Source organism: Pan troglodytes, chromosome 21 (assembly GCF_028858775.2).
Source record: "Pan troglodytes isolate AG18354 chromosome 21, NHGRI_mPanTro3-v2.0_pri, whole genome shotgun sequence".
NCBI classification, from domain to species: Eukaryota; Metazoa; Chordata; class Mammalia; order Primates; family Hominidae; genus Pan; species Pan troglodytes.
The window spans coordinates 61,061,548-61,075,940 of NC_072419.2; the positions used below are offsets into that span (position 1 = coordinate 61,061,548).

General features: G+C 37.9%; 1 protein-coding gene across 1 annotated transcript; it reads right to left on the reverse strand.

The window, feature by feature from the left end:
• Positions 1-8,526: 8,526 nt before the first annotated feature.
• Positions 8,527-9,361, reverse strand: LOC746839 (small ribosomal subunit protein eS6-like). The gene is given in 2 exon segments (XM_054674428.2): positions 8,527-8,722; positions 8,724-9,361. Coding segments are annotated over 2 exon segments (753 nt in total). The 5' UTR covers positions 9,327-9,361; the 3' UTR covers positions 8,527-8,572.
• Between the last annotated feature and the right edge of the window lie 5,032 nt (positions 9,362-14,393).

The window sequence follows — 14,393 nt, forward strand, 5'->3', positions numbered from 1 at the left end:
CGGCTAAAAAAATGTGTTATCTTAAGGTGGGAACTAGATTGAGATGCCAAAAGCACAATATGTAAGGAATGCTGGCTTTCAAGATTGTGAAAGTACTGGAATGTGTGTTCATTTTCTGTTACAGTATAACAAGCTACAGCAAGCTGAGTGGTTTAAAATCATACATATAAGCTTGGCATGGTAATCCCAGCACTCTGGGAGGCTGAGGGTGGTGGATCACTTGAGGTCAGGAGTTTGAGACCAGCATAACAAGCTACAGCAAGCTGAGTGGTTTAAAATCATACATATAGGCTGGGCATGGTGGCTCACTTCTGTAATCCCAGCACTTTGGGAGGCTGGGGCTAGTGGATCACTTGAGGTCAGGAGTTTGAGACCAACCTGGCCACCATGGTGAAACCCTGTCTCTACCAAAAATACAAAAATTAGCCAGGCATGGTGGTGTGTGCCTCTAGTCTCAGCTACTCGGGAGGCTGAGGCAAGAGAATTGCTTGAGCCTGGGAGGCGGAGGTTGCAGTGAGCTGAGAGTGTACCATTGCACTCTGGTTTGGGTAACAGGAAGAGACTTCATCCCCTCTGCCCCAAATAATGATAATAATAATAAAATAAAAATCATATATATTTATCACCCTGTAGTTTCCACGGGTCAGCAGTTCTAGCACAACTTAATTGGATCCTCGGTAAGGCTGCAGTAGAGGTGTCTGTGGAGCTGTGGACTCATCTGGAATCTCAACTATGGAAGGGGCCACTTCTAATTTCACACAGTTGGCAGAATTCATTTCCTTGCATATACAGTACTGAGAGTTTCAGTTTCTTGTTGGTTGTCATCTGGAGGTCACTGTGAGCGCCTTGAGGCCTCTCATAGTTTCTTGTCATATGGGATTCTGTGCCATGGCTATGTGCTTTCTCAAGGCCAGAATGAGAATGAAGAAATCCAGCAAAATGGGTGCTGCCATCTTATGTAACATAATCTCAGCCGGGCGAGGTGCCTCATGCCTGTAATTCCAACATTTTGGGAGGCCAAGGCAGGTGGATCACTTGAGGTCAGGAGTTCGAGACTGGCCTGGCCAACGTGGTGAAACCCTGTCTCTACTAAAAATACAAAAGTTAGCTGGGCATGGTGGTACACACCGGTAATCCCAGCTACTTGGGAGTCTAAGGCAAGAGAATTGCTTGAACCTGGAAGGCGGAGGTTGCAGTGAGCCAAGATGGCACCATTGCATTCCAGCCTGGGCGACAGAGAGAGACTCTGTCTCAAAACAAAAGAACAAAAACATAATCTAATCATCAGGTTCATTGAGATTATTGTGTTCTTTTAGTTTTTTTAGGTGAAAAAATGATTTTAGTGAATAACAAGCCAATGGTACCTACAGGCTAGAAATAGTCAAAAGTGAGCAGGAGGGAAAGAATGTAAATCAATGAGTATTTCATGTACTGGAGTTCTCACAATGATGCGATGAGATATCGGGGATGTCTTTAGAAGTCTCTGACTATAAGCCACACCAGACCCAATTTACAATGAATAAAGAAATTTATTTTTTCAAACAATCCGAAGTTGCAGCAGCACCAAGCTTGTCTGGCTCAGAGGCTTAGTGGTGGCTCTCAGGAAGCCAGCTCCTTTCTGACTTTCTGCTGTGTCATCCTTGGCATGCCGTCTCACTTCCCTCATGGTCACACAATGGCTGTCGTAGCTCTTGAAGAAACATCATTGTTCAGAAGCAGAAGGAAGGGCCTGCTTCTCCCTTGCATCTCTCTTTCTCTTTTTTAAGAGCTAAGAAACATTTCCAAGAAGCTCTGACAGTGGACTTTCACTGTATCTCATTTAATAGAGTTGAGTCATAGATGACTTCTCAAGCCAATCAAGGAAGGGGGATAAAATTAGCAGGATTGGTTCAAATGAACCAATGCGTATCCTTGAAGTTCTGGCTGGGGTCACTTTCTTAGAACACAAAAGATGAAGATAAACAAAATCAGAGCCCTGGTGGCAGGAAAGTCTGTGTGCGCACATTCGTACGTGTGGATCTGCATGTAGGTGTGTGCGTATGTGTATGTGAGTATGTATGCAGGTATGTGTAGAAGGGAAGGGTTTGAGTTAGGAAACAACTGTATTGCATCTATACATTTTAAATGTGAAAGTTCTTATCTCCTCTCCCCAAAAGGTTTGCAGAGTCAGAAACTTAGGTTAAATGACTTAGGCACAGACTAGCTAACTGTGATTAGTGCCTTAACTTGCTCTAATGTTGCCATGAAACTTGCAAAATGAGGCTATTAATATTACCCACTCTCTCAGATTTGTGTGTGATTTAAATGTAAAGTGTTTGTCCCCATGTCTGTCACTTATTAAGCGTTCAATAAATGAGGCTATATGAAGATGGGGAGATGAGAATTATCCTTATTATATTCTATCTTGAGTTTTATAATACTAATGCACACCTATGGTGTACTTTCAACTTTGCTTCAATGGATGAAGTTTCAATGGAATTAAGATTCTTTAGCAACTTTCTCAGAGTCACCCAATAAGCAGGAATTCTCTTTTAATGCAAAAAGCACATCTGCAGAGTTAACTTCTTGGACATAGTGGCATTTCTTCCCCATTGAAGGCCTTTCATAGAACTTTTCCAAATCTCCAATATAAGTTCAACACAAATACTCTTGCACCAATATCAGGATCATTTTTTACTTTTATATGTACTATTTCTCCCTTGACAGTCTCATCTCCCAGAATCGAGTGCCAAGGGCGATTGTTTGTTTACGACACCTCTACATCTTCCTTTCTCTCGCACTTCTTGCCCCGGAAAGGTCATAAAATATTTGACTGTGGTGGGTGGTTAAAGTGCTTTAAAAAGTAGTTCATGAAGTTTAATTAAAGGCATTGGGAAACTTTTATCTGCTTGATATTTGGGATAATGGAGAGATTATATATGAATGACTGCTGAGCATTAAAAAATATATAGTAAGGAAAAAAAGAAAAAAGCTCTGTCAGCCATAAAGCAAGCAGTCAGCAGGGACTTGCATGAGATGCTAAAAATAATGTCCCATTAGTGAACCAACACTTTCAGAAAGTCAAAATGGGATGGGGGCACTTAAGGGAGGGCAGTTATGACTGAAGGGAAGCTGAGATTGGATAAGGAGGCCAGCAGAAATCTATACAAAAGAGCCATGCTTTTTGGTCAGAACTTTCTCAGTGTACGTGACAAAAACCCAACTCAAAGAGAACTGAGCAAAGAAATGTATTGGCTCTTATCTAGATGACTGGGTCCAGGGATCTAAATGAGCGTGCTGTCTGGTCCCTGTCTTTCCTCAAGTTAGTAGTTGACTCCCTACTCCTTCATCTGATTCCTTCAGCAGCCTGACGATAAAAAAAGTGAGGTTCTTTTTTTTTCACCCTCAATTAATGTATTTAATGTTTGCCAATTACAACAGCTTAAAATCAGCATATATCTAGCAATAAATCTAATAAAACATGTAAGACCTCTTCATGGAAAATGGCATATTATTATTGAAAGAGATTAAAATCTAAATAAATCGAGGGCTAGACCACATTCATGGATTGGAAGACTTAAGACTTGCAGAGATGTCAATTCTCTCCAAAGTAATCTTCAGATTCAGTGCAATTCTTTTCAAAGTACTAGCATTATTTATTTACTTACTTTAGAAACTGACAGGCTAATTTCCGAAATGCATGGAAATACGAAGGGGCAAGAAGAGTAAAGACAATCTTGAAGAAGAAAATCTGGAAAATGTACATCAGAAGATTCAAGACTTACTATAAATCTATAGTACTAGGATAGTGTGCAATTCTTTTATGTTGAGTTTTACTTGTTTGTATGGTTCTAAAGGCTGGGCCCCCCTAGACAGAGAGTGTGGAAAGCATTTGAGGTCCCAGTGCACATCCACCAGTGTGGGTTGGGGGTGTCATCTTTGTATGTGAAGAATTGGATATGGACCTATTCTTTCTGGTAAGCCAGAGAGCTGCTTTGTTCTGTAAACCAGATGTTTTGTCTTGCTGGTCGGTTATAGCAGGAGGCCATCTGATAGTCTAGCTGGCAGTGACAGGGAAATGGCACTGTACCCAATGAGAAACTTTAAAGTTGCCATACAGTATTGACCCTAGAGGATGCATTTGCTCTCAATTTTGTGTGTTGGCATTGCATAAACTAGGCAATGTATTTATGCTTACCAATTTCCTTATTCAAATAGCTTTTCATTATAACAAAATAATCTTAGGTATTGAAAATTTAGAAAATGCAGATAGGGAAAAAGGACCTAAAAAGCAGTTAATCCCAACACTCAGAAATCAGAGCTGACTTATCCAATAGGCATAGAAAACACAGTGCCTAAGGCTTATAGAATATTTTTTTTTCCTTTTAAAAAAACTTTTACTTTAGGTTCAGGGCTACATGTGCAGATCTGTTATTATAGGTAAGCTTCTGTCATGGGGGTTTGGTGTACAGACCATTTCATCACCCAGGTACTAAGCATAGTATCCAATAATTATTTTTTCTGATCCTCAAGAGAGAGATTCTTTATCGTAGTTCAGGCTGCTGTAATAGAATACCATAGAATGGGTGACTTCAATGACATGTTTATTCCTTAGAGTTCTGGAAGCTAGGAAGTCTAAGATCAAGGTACTGGTTGGTTTGGTTCCTGGTGAAGGTCTTCCTCCTGGTTGGCAGATGATTTGTTGCTATATCTTCTCATGGAAGACAGAGAACAAGCTCTGGTCTCTTCTTCCAGTTAAGGGCGCTTATCCCACCATGGGGCTCTACCCTTAAAACCTCATGGAAACGTAAGGGCCCACTTCCAAATGTCATCGCATTAGGAATTCAACATGTACATTTTGGATGAGTACAGACATGTAGTTCATAGCACTGTCTTACTCAGATAGTTCCATAACCATCTAGGGACTGGGTCTCTGGCTGTGAGGCTATGGCCAGGTGAGGGAGAGGAGAGAAGAGGAAGTAGAAGACGATAGGCTCTCAAGTCTTTAGCCAGGTTTGGGACTAAGGTCTGAGCCTTGTGGAATGACAGAGCTAAAACTTAAGGTTGCCAGGGCTGCTTTCTCTGGGAGCCTGGCTGATGCTTGGCATAGACAGTAGTTCTGAGGCCCTGGTGACAGAGGAATTCATAGACTTGTGATGAGAAGGTTCTCTCATTTCTCATTTCTGTGAAGAGTCCAGTGAGACTCTGCCCCAGGGATGACTGTAGGAAGCCAGCCTGGTTTACCCCTTTGGGTGCTCTGCAGCTGTGTGGCTCCAGGAGATGCCACAGTGAGCACAAAATAGCATTCTCAGGGAGGAAGTTCTCCAAGTGACTATGGGTTAGAGACTGCATGAGTTTTCTGTGTTGCATAAGTCGCCACGCCCTTAGCAGTTTAACAGAACACTCATTTACTAGCTCACAGTTCTGCAGGTGAGAAGTCCAGGAGGGTATAGAGGAGCAATAACCTCCGTAGGTGCTTAGTGGGAATGGACCCCTGTAACAAAAGATAGATTAGCAAGAGAAAAACAAACAGAAGTTTACGAACATGTCTATTTCACATACATGTGGGAGCCATCCAGGGAATGAGTAGTTCTCCAAGAGGTGGCCTTTAATTTTAATTTATTCAGCATCTTCAATGAAAAAATAGTAACTTTTTAGAGAATTAAGTCAAAATAATTTTGAGTCTCTAGTGGTAGCAACTTGGAAGAAGGCAGATAAATGGCAGATAAAGGCAAGCTAGTAAAGTTTGTTAATGTAGTTTTCTCTGAAAAATCTCCAGACGAATAAGGGTCCAAAGTTATTCTCTTCTTGTTGCTTTGTCCCTCTTTGAGACCCCTACTGCCTCCATCTGTAAAAACTCTGTTTCTAAGGCTTACCTGATTAAGTCAGGCCCACCGGGATCACCTCACAGTGTTGAAGTCAGCTGCGCCATATGTATAATGTAACCTGATCACAGAGAAAGACACTATATACAGCCAAGAGATCATGCAGGTCTTGCAGCCCAGGGAATTGAGAAATCTTAGTGGATATTTTAGAACTCTGTCAACCTCTGTGACACTGACAAAGAGTCTGGTATAGAAGAACCTTAGAGGACAAACTCCAAGCTTAGATGAAACACTTCTAAGGGCTCCCCAGTATTTGTGAACACGTGAGAAATGGCAGAGGTGGAAGTCCACCAAGGTCCTTACTCTACTTTAATGTGGGTAGCCAATGTTAGTGACAAGTGGCATAGCATTGTGCCAGTTGTTCTGGAAACCAGAGATTCTGGAAACAGATTGCCTAAGTTCAAAACCCAGTTCTATCATTAACTAGCCTGTTAAATTGGGTCAGTTACTAACTTTTGTGCCTCATGTAAAGATTCCCCAAGATCAGATATTTGAAAGGACTCACAGGTCATATTTCTGTAAAGCTTTTACTTAAAGGAAAATGATATAGTGCAGCAAGAGGAGTGCAGGCAAGCACTGAGGTCCAAGAGACATCCAGGAACAAGCTCCCACTGCCGTCTCCTCAGGTTAAATCACCAAGCCTTGTGTGTAGAATCTTGGCTTTGGGAGAACTCAAAACAGAAGTTTCCACTAGGGTTTTAAGCTAAGCCAGCTTAACTCATTTGGCCAGCTGCAAAGCACCAGGGAAAAACTGCTTTTAGAAATTGCAACTCAAGTTTGATTTTAAATAAAACATCACAAAGCCCACTGCCCCTATCTTGGCCAAGACTCAAAGCCAGATGTCCACGTACCCCAGAGAAAAAGGTTAAAACTTTTGTCATCCAGCCATAAATCAATTATATCGTTCATAGATCAGTTTTCTCACTGGTAAAATGTGGATAACAGCAATACCTATCTCATAGGATTAAACATTTGTAAAATACCTAGATAAATGTGTAGCACACAGAAATCACTATAGAGTTTACATGTTTTTAGAATATATATGTGATCTTACTGATTTCTCCATGTCAGCAAAGCCTGGAAAATTCATATTCTATGGACAAACAGGTTTTTCTCCTTTTGCAAGCCATTTTCTGAGGGTATACAAACTTATATTCCTGCTGGTCCACTCTAAATTTGGAGGAGAAGAGTTAAATTCACATAGGGTAGAGTGGACTTAAAGGAATGTCAATTAAATGACATCTCTTATGAAAAGTTTCTAGGAAGCACAAAATTCAGTAAGTCAGAAGCAATGATTTCATTTCATGAGTCCAGGTTTATACATTTTCTTTGACATGCAACGATTTTTAAGTAGTTTTATTCTTCATGTGTTTTCAAACACACTGTATGTGTTTATGTCTGAGGAATATACTCTCTCCTGTTATTTCCAGAATCTTAACTATGTGAGCAAAGGTCCACAAGCATCCCTGACCCCTTCTCCATTATATTGCTAATCTGTCACTTTATCCTGCACTGTTCATAAATGTAATTCTGGGTGGAATATTTTGCCAACACTTGTATAAGAGGGAGTACTTGAAGCTTAGTTACATTGTCAACAGGAATATGTTTAGGTTTTAACTAATTATTTTAAGCTTAGCTTTCATTAGTTTATAGCTCTTCAATTGGGTGCTGAAATGATGAATCAATTACAGAAGCATAGAACGGAGGAGGTGGAGAGAGGAGGAGTCTATATAAAAGAAAACAAGATGGGTGTTTGTCAGCATTTCTGAAGGTGTGAAAGGTTTTTGATACGCACACTACGGAAATGTACAAACTGGCAGGGCTTCCACCCACTCTTTCATGTGAAATGAGATTGAAAGGAGACTTATTAATTATTGCCAGTCATTTAAAAAGTCCACTTGAGCAGCCATTGATACTTAGGGATTTACCATTTTTTAAGGAAGGCATACTGAATGCTGAATTAGCAGAATCAGGGCTATGGGTAATTGATCAATGTTGTCTCTGTCATTCATTGTTTTTCCAAATTACTTTTTCTGTATTAATCTTTGTGATAATTATTTTTCCTTTTTAATTTTGTGGGTTCATAGTAGCTATATATATTTATGGGGTACATGAGGTGTTTTGATACAGGCATGCAATGCATAATAAACTCATCATGTAAAAGGGGATATCCATCCCCTCAGGCATTTATCCTTTGTATTGCAAACAATCCAATTATACTCTTTTCGTTGCTTTAGAATATGCAATTAAATTTCTTTTTGCTTTTAAGACATGTCCAACCATTTTGAAGCTGGGATTATAACATGATTAATAAAATAATAAGTTAGAACATTCTGTCATGTTAAGACATGTGGGCTGGTTGTCAGAGAGCTGTTAAGAACAAGGGAGGCAGAATTGGGAACAGAAGACTCTATATTCTATTGGATGTTGTGAGAAACTCAATAGGACAGTGTGATTCGGAAAAAGGAAAAGTAAGGAAAGAATGACTTATAATAAAGCAATATTCCAACAAGTCTAAGATGACACTTAGTAAAATATACAAACTTACTTTATGTGCCACTAAGATTTTTTTAAATGTCAATTTTAATTGTAAGGAAACATCAATTGTAAGATATATTACAATTTCTGGATGTGGAGATTATTATTATTATTATTATTATTTTTTTTTTTTCCCAGTCTGATCTTATTTATTTGTTACTCAAAAAATCTTATTTCTGACTGGATTCAGACTTAGAAGTAGAAGCTCGCAGACAGGAAAGTCTGCGTCTCTTTGCAATTTGTTCCTGGCGCTTCTCCTTAGCCTCCTTCATTCTCTTGGCCAAAAGTTGAGCATATTCTGCAGCCTCTTCTTTATTTTTTCTTAGTACGCTGCTTCTTCAGAGCAATACGCCGCCGTGTGTGCTGCAGGACACGTGGAGTAACAAGACGCTGAATCTTGGGTGCTTTGGTCCTAGGTTTCTTACCTTCTTTATTTAAGGGCTTTCTTACAACATACTGGCGGACATCATCTTCTTTAGAGAGATTGAAAAGTTTGCGGATTCTGCTAGCTCTTTTGGGGCCCAGGCGGCGAGGCACTGTAGTATCAGTCAGTCCAGGAATATCCTTCTCTCCTTTTTTTTTTACAATAACCAAGTTGAGAACGCTCAAATTTGCATCCACAATGCAACCACGAACTGATTTTCTCTTTGTTTCTCCAGTTCTCCTTGGTCTGTAACAGGAATGCCCCTTACTCAGTAGCAGGCGGACACGGCCATGGGTCAAGACACCCTGCTTCATGGGGAAACCTTGTTTATCGTTCCCACCACTGATTCGGACCACATAACCCTTCCATTCTGCACCCAGAGCGTCAGCAGCAACTTCTGTGGCCATATGCTTCTCATAAAAAGTACGAAGTTTGCGTTCATCGTCCACTTCAATGAGTTTCTGGCAGCCAGTGGCTGGGAAGGAGATGTTCAGCTTCATCTTGAAGCAGCTGAACGCCTCCAAGGCACCAAGGAAAAGAGCGGAAATTATTTCTGATATATATTTAAGGAAGAGAATTCTAGTGGGTGCAGTGGTATCTCATTATTCTTTTAATTTGCATTCCCCTGGTAAATGATGGAGCTAAACATATATTTATATGCTTATTGACCATTTATATGTTTTCTTTTTTTGAAGGATTTGAGTCTTTTGACCATTATTATTTGGATGGTGATTTTTTAAAAAATATATTGAATTGTAATAGTTCTTTATATATTCAGGATTATAGTCCTTTGCAAATATAAGTATTGAGAACTCCTTACAAGTGCATTCACTTTTAATATGAAACACCCAATCTTTTCCACAAACCATACTGGAACAATTGGATATGTATGTGGAAATTTAATGAGCCACAATTCATATCTCATGTCATATCTAAATATTAATTTGAGATATGTTATAGGCATAAATATAAAAGTTAAAACCTTCTAGAAGAATACAGAAAATATTTTTATGAATTTGGAGCATTTACAAGTTCTTAGACAAAAACAACTAACCAAAAATACTGTTGAATTTTGATCCAAATTATTATTATTATTTTGGTTAGATCTGGCTCCTGGTTCTTGAATTTTCCACATAAATTGTAAGGGTGCAATGTAAATTTCTGAAAATAAATCTAGTGGGATTTTGGTTGCAGTATAATTTATTCTATAAATATAGGAAAAATAGAATTTTAATAATATTTGAGTTTTCTAATCCAGAAACATGGCATACCCCTCAATTCAATTGGATCATCATGAGTTTCTCTCTGCATTTTCAGTACGTAGGGCAGAGGTTTGGCACATATTTTGCTAAATTTATTTCCAGGCATTTTGTTTTTTGGTAGTATTACAACTGATATTTTCTAAATGTCACTTTTATTCATTTTACTAGCAAATGATATACTTTTGAAAATTTAAAGTTGTACCCAGCAATACTGATCACAATTTTGAAATTCACATCACAATTCTAAAATTTTTTCAAAAAATTATTTTGTATGTGAGTATGTCATCTGGGAATAAAGACAGTTTGATTTCCCCTAATCTAATTTTTATAATACCTTTTATTTTACTTTCTTGGCTTATTACTGTTAACTGGAAAAAAAAAAGACAAGTTCAAGTTTAACTGAGTTTATTTGAGAAAAGCAAAACAAAACAGAGAAAAACAATTCTTGAAGTATAATAATAATAACAAAAAAATGCGGATAAGAAAGTTCGGAACCTATGTGACATAAATGATAATATCAAAATGGAAGAATATAAATTAACATCTGAATAAATGGAAAAACTTAAAAACAAACAAACAAACAAACAAAAAAACAATTCTTCAATCAGTCAGCCCTCTTAACCAGAGCAGGTTCAGAGACTGCCAACCAATAACATAATCTGCCAACATTTATAGGAAAGGGAAGTGCAGTGTAAGCTAATGTAATTGGTTACAGCGTAATTGATCAATTGGTTACAGCGCCTCCTACAGTGAATGAAAGGGTAGCTACTGTAGTTAAACTCTGTTGAGTTAGTCTTTTAGGCTTTAGTGCAGGAACCTCATCCAAGTCAATGGCCTCCTACAAAATTTTATTTAACTTTGTTATACATAAAACTTTTGGGAGAAAGTTGATTAGAAGTGAAGTGTGCATACGATGAGTTGGGAAGCATTTCCTCCTCATCTGTTTTCTGAAAGCTCGTATAATATTATATTTACCTTTTACATGTTTATTAGAATTCACCAGTGAAGCCATTTGGTCCTAGAGTTTTCTTTGTGGGAAGGTTTGTTGTTACAAATCCAAATTTGTTAGAGATAAAGGATTATTCAGATTTTTCTATTTCTCCTTGTGTTCATTTTGGTAAATTCTATTTTGTCAAGGGAAATAGAATTTATAGAAGTGACAGTTGCACTTATTATCAAATTTATTGGTGTAAAGTTATCTACGATACTCCTTATTCTCTATTTACTGTCTAGAGATTGTGTAGTGCTATCATTTCTTTTATTGCTGCTATTAATAATTTGTATTTTGTCTTTTTTCCATGATCACTCTATCTGGGCATTGATATTATTACTTATTTCAAAAGAGAAAATTGTGGCTTGTTGGTTTTCACTATTGTTTGCTTTCTAATTCATCAGATTCTGCCCTTAGGCTTATCTCCTTCCCTGTACCTACTTTGTGTTTCACTTACTCTTTTAAAAAAATCTTTATGGTGGAGACAAGATTATTGATTTTAAACCTTTCTTTCATTTGAATATGAATATTTACACTATAAAGGCCACCCTAAATAATGCTTCTGCTGCAGCCCAAGATTTATAATATGTTGTTTCCATTATTCAAATGGAAATCTTTTCCATTTTTCTCTGAAATTACTCTTTATGGATTATTTATAAATGTGTTACTTAATTTTAAAATAATTGAGCTTCTCTTGTTATCTTACTGTTATTGCTTTCTAAATCATATCAGTTGTAGCTAGATAACTATTTTGTTTGATTCCAATCCTTTGGGATTTACTGAGACCAGTTTTATGAATCAACATATGGTTTATCTTAAATGCTTCATACGTTCTTGCAAAGCATCTGTATTGTTTTATAAATTTCAAAGTTGTTCTTCTAACACGAATAACACACATCTTCTATAACCTCATTGAGCTTTCTATTTGTCTTATTCATTATTGAGAAATGAATGTTAAAGATGTTTAGGATTGTAGTTTTTTTTCTCTTTCTCCTTTTAGTTCTTTCACTTTTTGCTTCATGTATTTTGAAGCTCTGTTAGTGGTTGCGTATATACTGAAAATAATTTTGTTTTCCAGATGAATTGTCTTTTCATCAATATAAATGTATCATTTTGCCCCTTTGATTACTTTAAGCCTTTCTTGTCTGCAATTAATCTAACTAGAAAGACTTCTGCTTTCACCTACTTTCTAATGCTTTAATTTTGCATGGCACATCTTTTTTTCTGTATTTTTACTTTAAAAATTGTTGTGTCTTTACAGTCAAATATGTCTCTTGTGACAGATATGTCTCTAGTATATAGGTGGGTCTTTCTTTTTAACTCAGTTATAATTTTTGAACATTCCAAAAAGTTGAAGTGTGTAGTCTAATTACCTGGAATGCAATTATTGATATGGTTCAGATGATACCATTTCAGCTAGTTCCAGCTCTGTTATTGTAGTTTTTATTCTTCCTGCCTTTTTTAGTTAATGTTTCTGAGCATTCTATTACATTTTCTTTCTTTAACTTTTATTTTAGATTCAAAGGTACATGTGCAGGCTTGTTATGTAGGTAAACTGCATGACATATGGTTTGGTGTACAGATTATTTCATCGTCTAGGTAATGAGCATAGTACCCAATAGGTAGTTTTTTGGTTCCCTCCCTTCTCCCACCCTCCACTGTCAAGTAGGACCTGGTGGCTGTTGTTCCCCTCTTTGTGTCCATGTGTTCTTGTTGTTTAGCTTCCCCTTATAAGTCAGAATATGCAGTATTTGCTTTTCTGTTCCTGTGTCAGTTTGCTTAGGATAATTGCCTCCATTGCAGTGAGCTGAGATCGCACTCCAGCCTGGGGTATAGAGTGAGACTCTGCCTCCAAAAAAAAGGATAATTGCCTCCAGCGCCGTCCATGTTCCTGCAAACAGAATGATCTCATTCCTTTTTATTTTTTTAAAGAAAATATATGACGTTGCTTCAAATAATATGATCTTGTTCTTTTTTTAATGAATGTGTAGCATTCCATGTTGTATATATTATAACATATTCTTTACCCAGTCTACCAGTGATGGGCATTTAGGTTGATTCCATGTCTTTGCTATTGTAAATAGTAAGCTGCAGTAAACATATGCATGCATGGGTTTTTATGGTAGAATTATTTATATTCCTTTGGATATATACCCAAATGGGATTGCTGAGTTGAATGGTAATTCTGTTTCAAGTTCTTTGAGGAATTGCCACACTGCTGTCCGTAATGGCTGAACTAATTACATTCCTACCAGCAGGGTATGTGCATTCCCTTTCCTCCACAATCTTCCCAGGATCTGCTATTTTTTGACTTTTTATTAATAATAACTGCCATTCTAACTGGTGTGAGATAGTATCTCATTGTGGTTTTGATTTGCATTTCTCTAATGATTAGTGATGTTGAGTAGTTTTTCATATGCTCGTTGGCTGCGTGTATGTTGTCTTTTAAAAAGTGTCTGTTTATGTCCTTTGCCCACTTTTTAATGGGGTTGTTTTTGCTTGTAGATTTAAGTTCCTTATAGATGCTGGATATTAGACCTTTGTCAGATGCATTGTTTGCAAACATTTTCTCCCATTTTGTAGTTTGTCTGTTTACTCTGTGGATAGTTTCTTTTGCTGTGCAGAAGGTCTTTCGTTTAATCAGGTCCCATTTGTCACTTTTTTTTGTTTGTTTTTGAGAGTCTCACTCTGTTGCCCAGGCTGGAGTGCAGTGGCAGGATCTCGGCTCACTGCAAGCTCCGCCTTCCGGGTTCACCCCATTCTCCTGCCTCAGCCTCCCGAGTAGCTGGGACTACAGGCGACCGCCACCAGGCGGGGCTAATTTTTTGTATTTTCTTTTAGTAGAGATGGGGTTTCACCGTGTTAGCCATGATGGTCTCGATCTCCTGACCTCGTGATCTGCCCGCCTGGGCCTCCCAAAGTGCTGGGATTACAGGCGTGAGCCACCGCGCACGGCCCACTTCTTGTTTTTATTGCAATTGCTTTGGCATCTTCATCATGAAATCTTTGCCAGTTGCTGTGTTCAGAATGGTATTTTTAAGCTTATCTTCTATGGTTTTTATACTTTTAGGTTGCACATTTATCTAATCGGTCGAGTGGATTTTAGTATTTGGTGTAAGGAAGGGGTCGAGTTTCAATCTTCTGCATATGCCTAACCAGTTACTTTGGCACAATTTATTGAATAGGAAGTATTTTCTTCATTGGTTGTTTTTGTTGATGCTATTGAAGATCAGATGGTTGAAGGTGTGCACCATTATTTCTGGGCTCTGTATTCTGTTCCATTGTTCTTTGGGTCTGTTTTTGTACCAGTATCA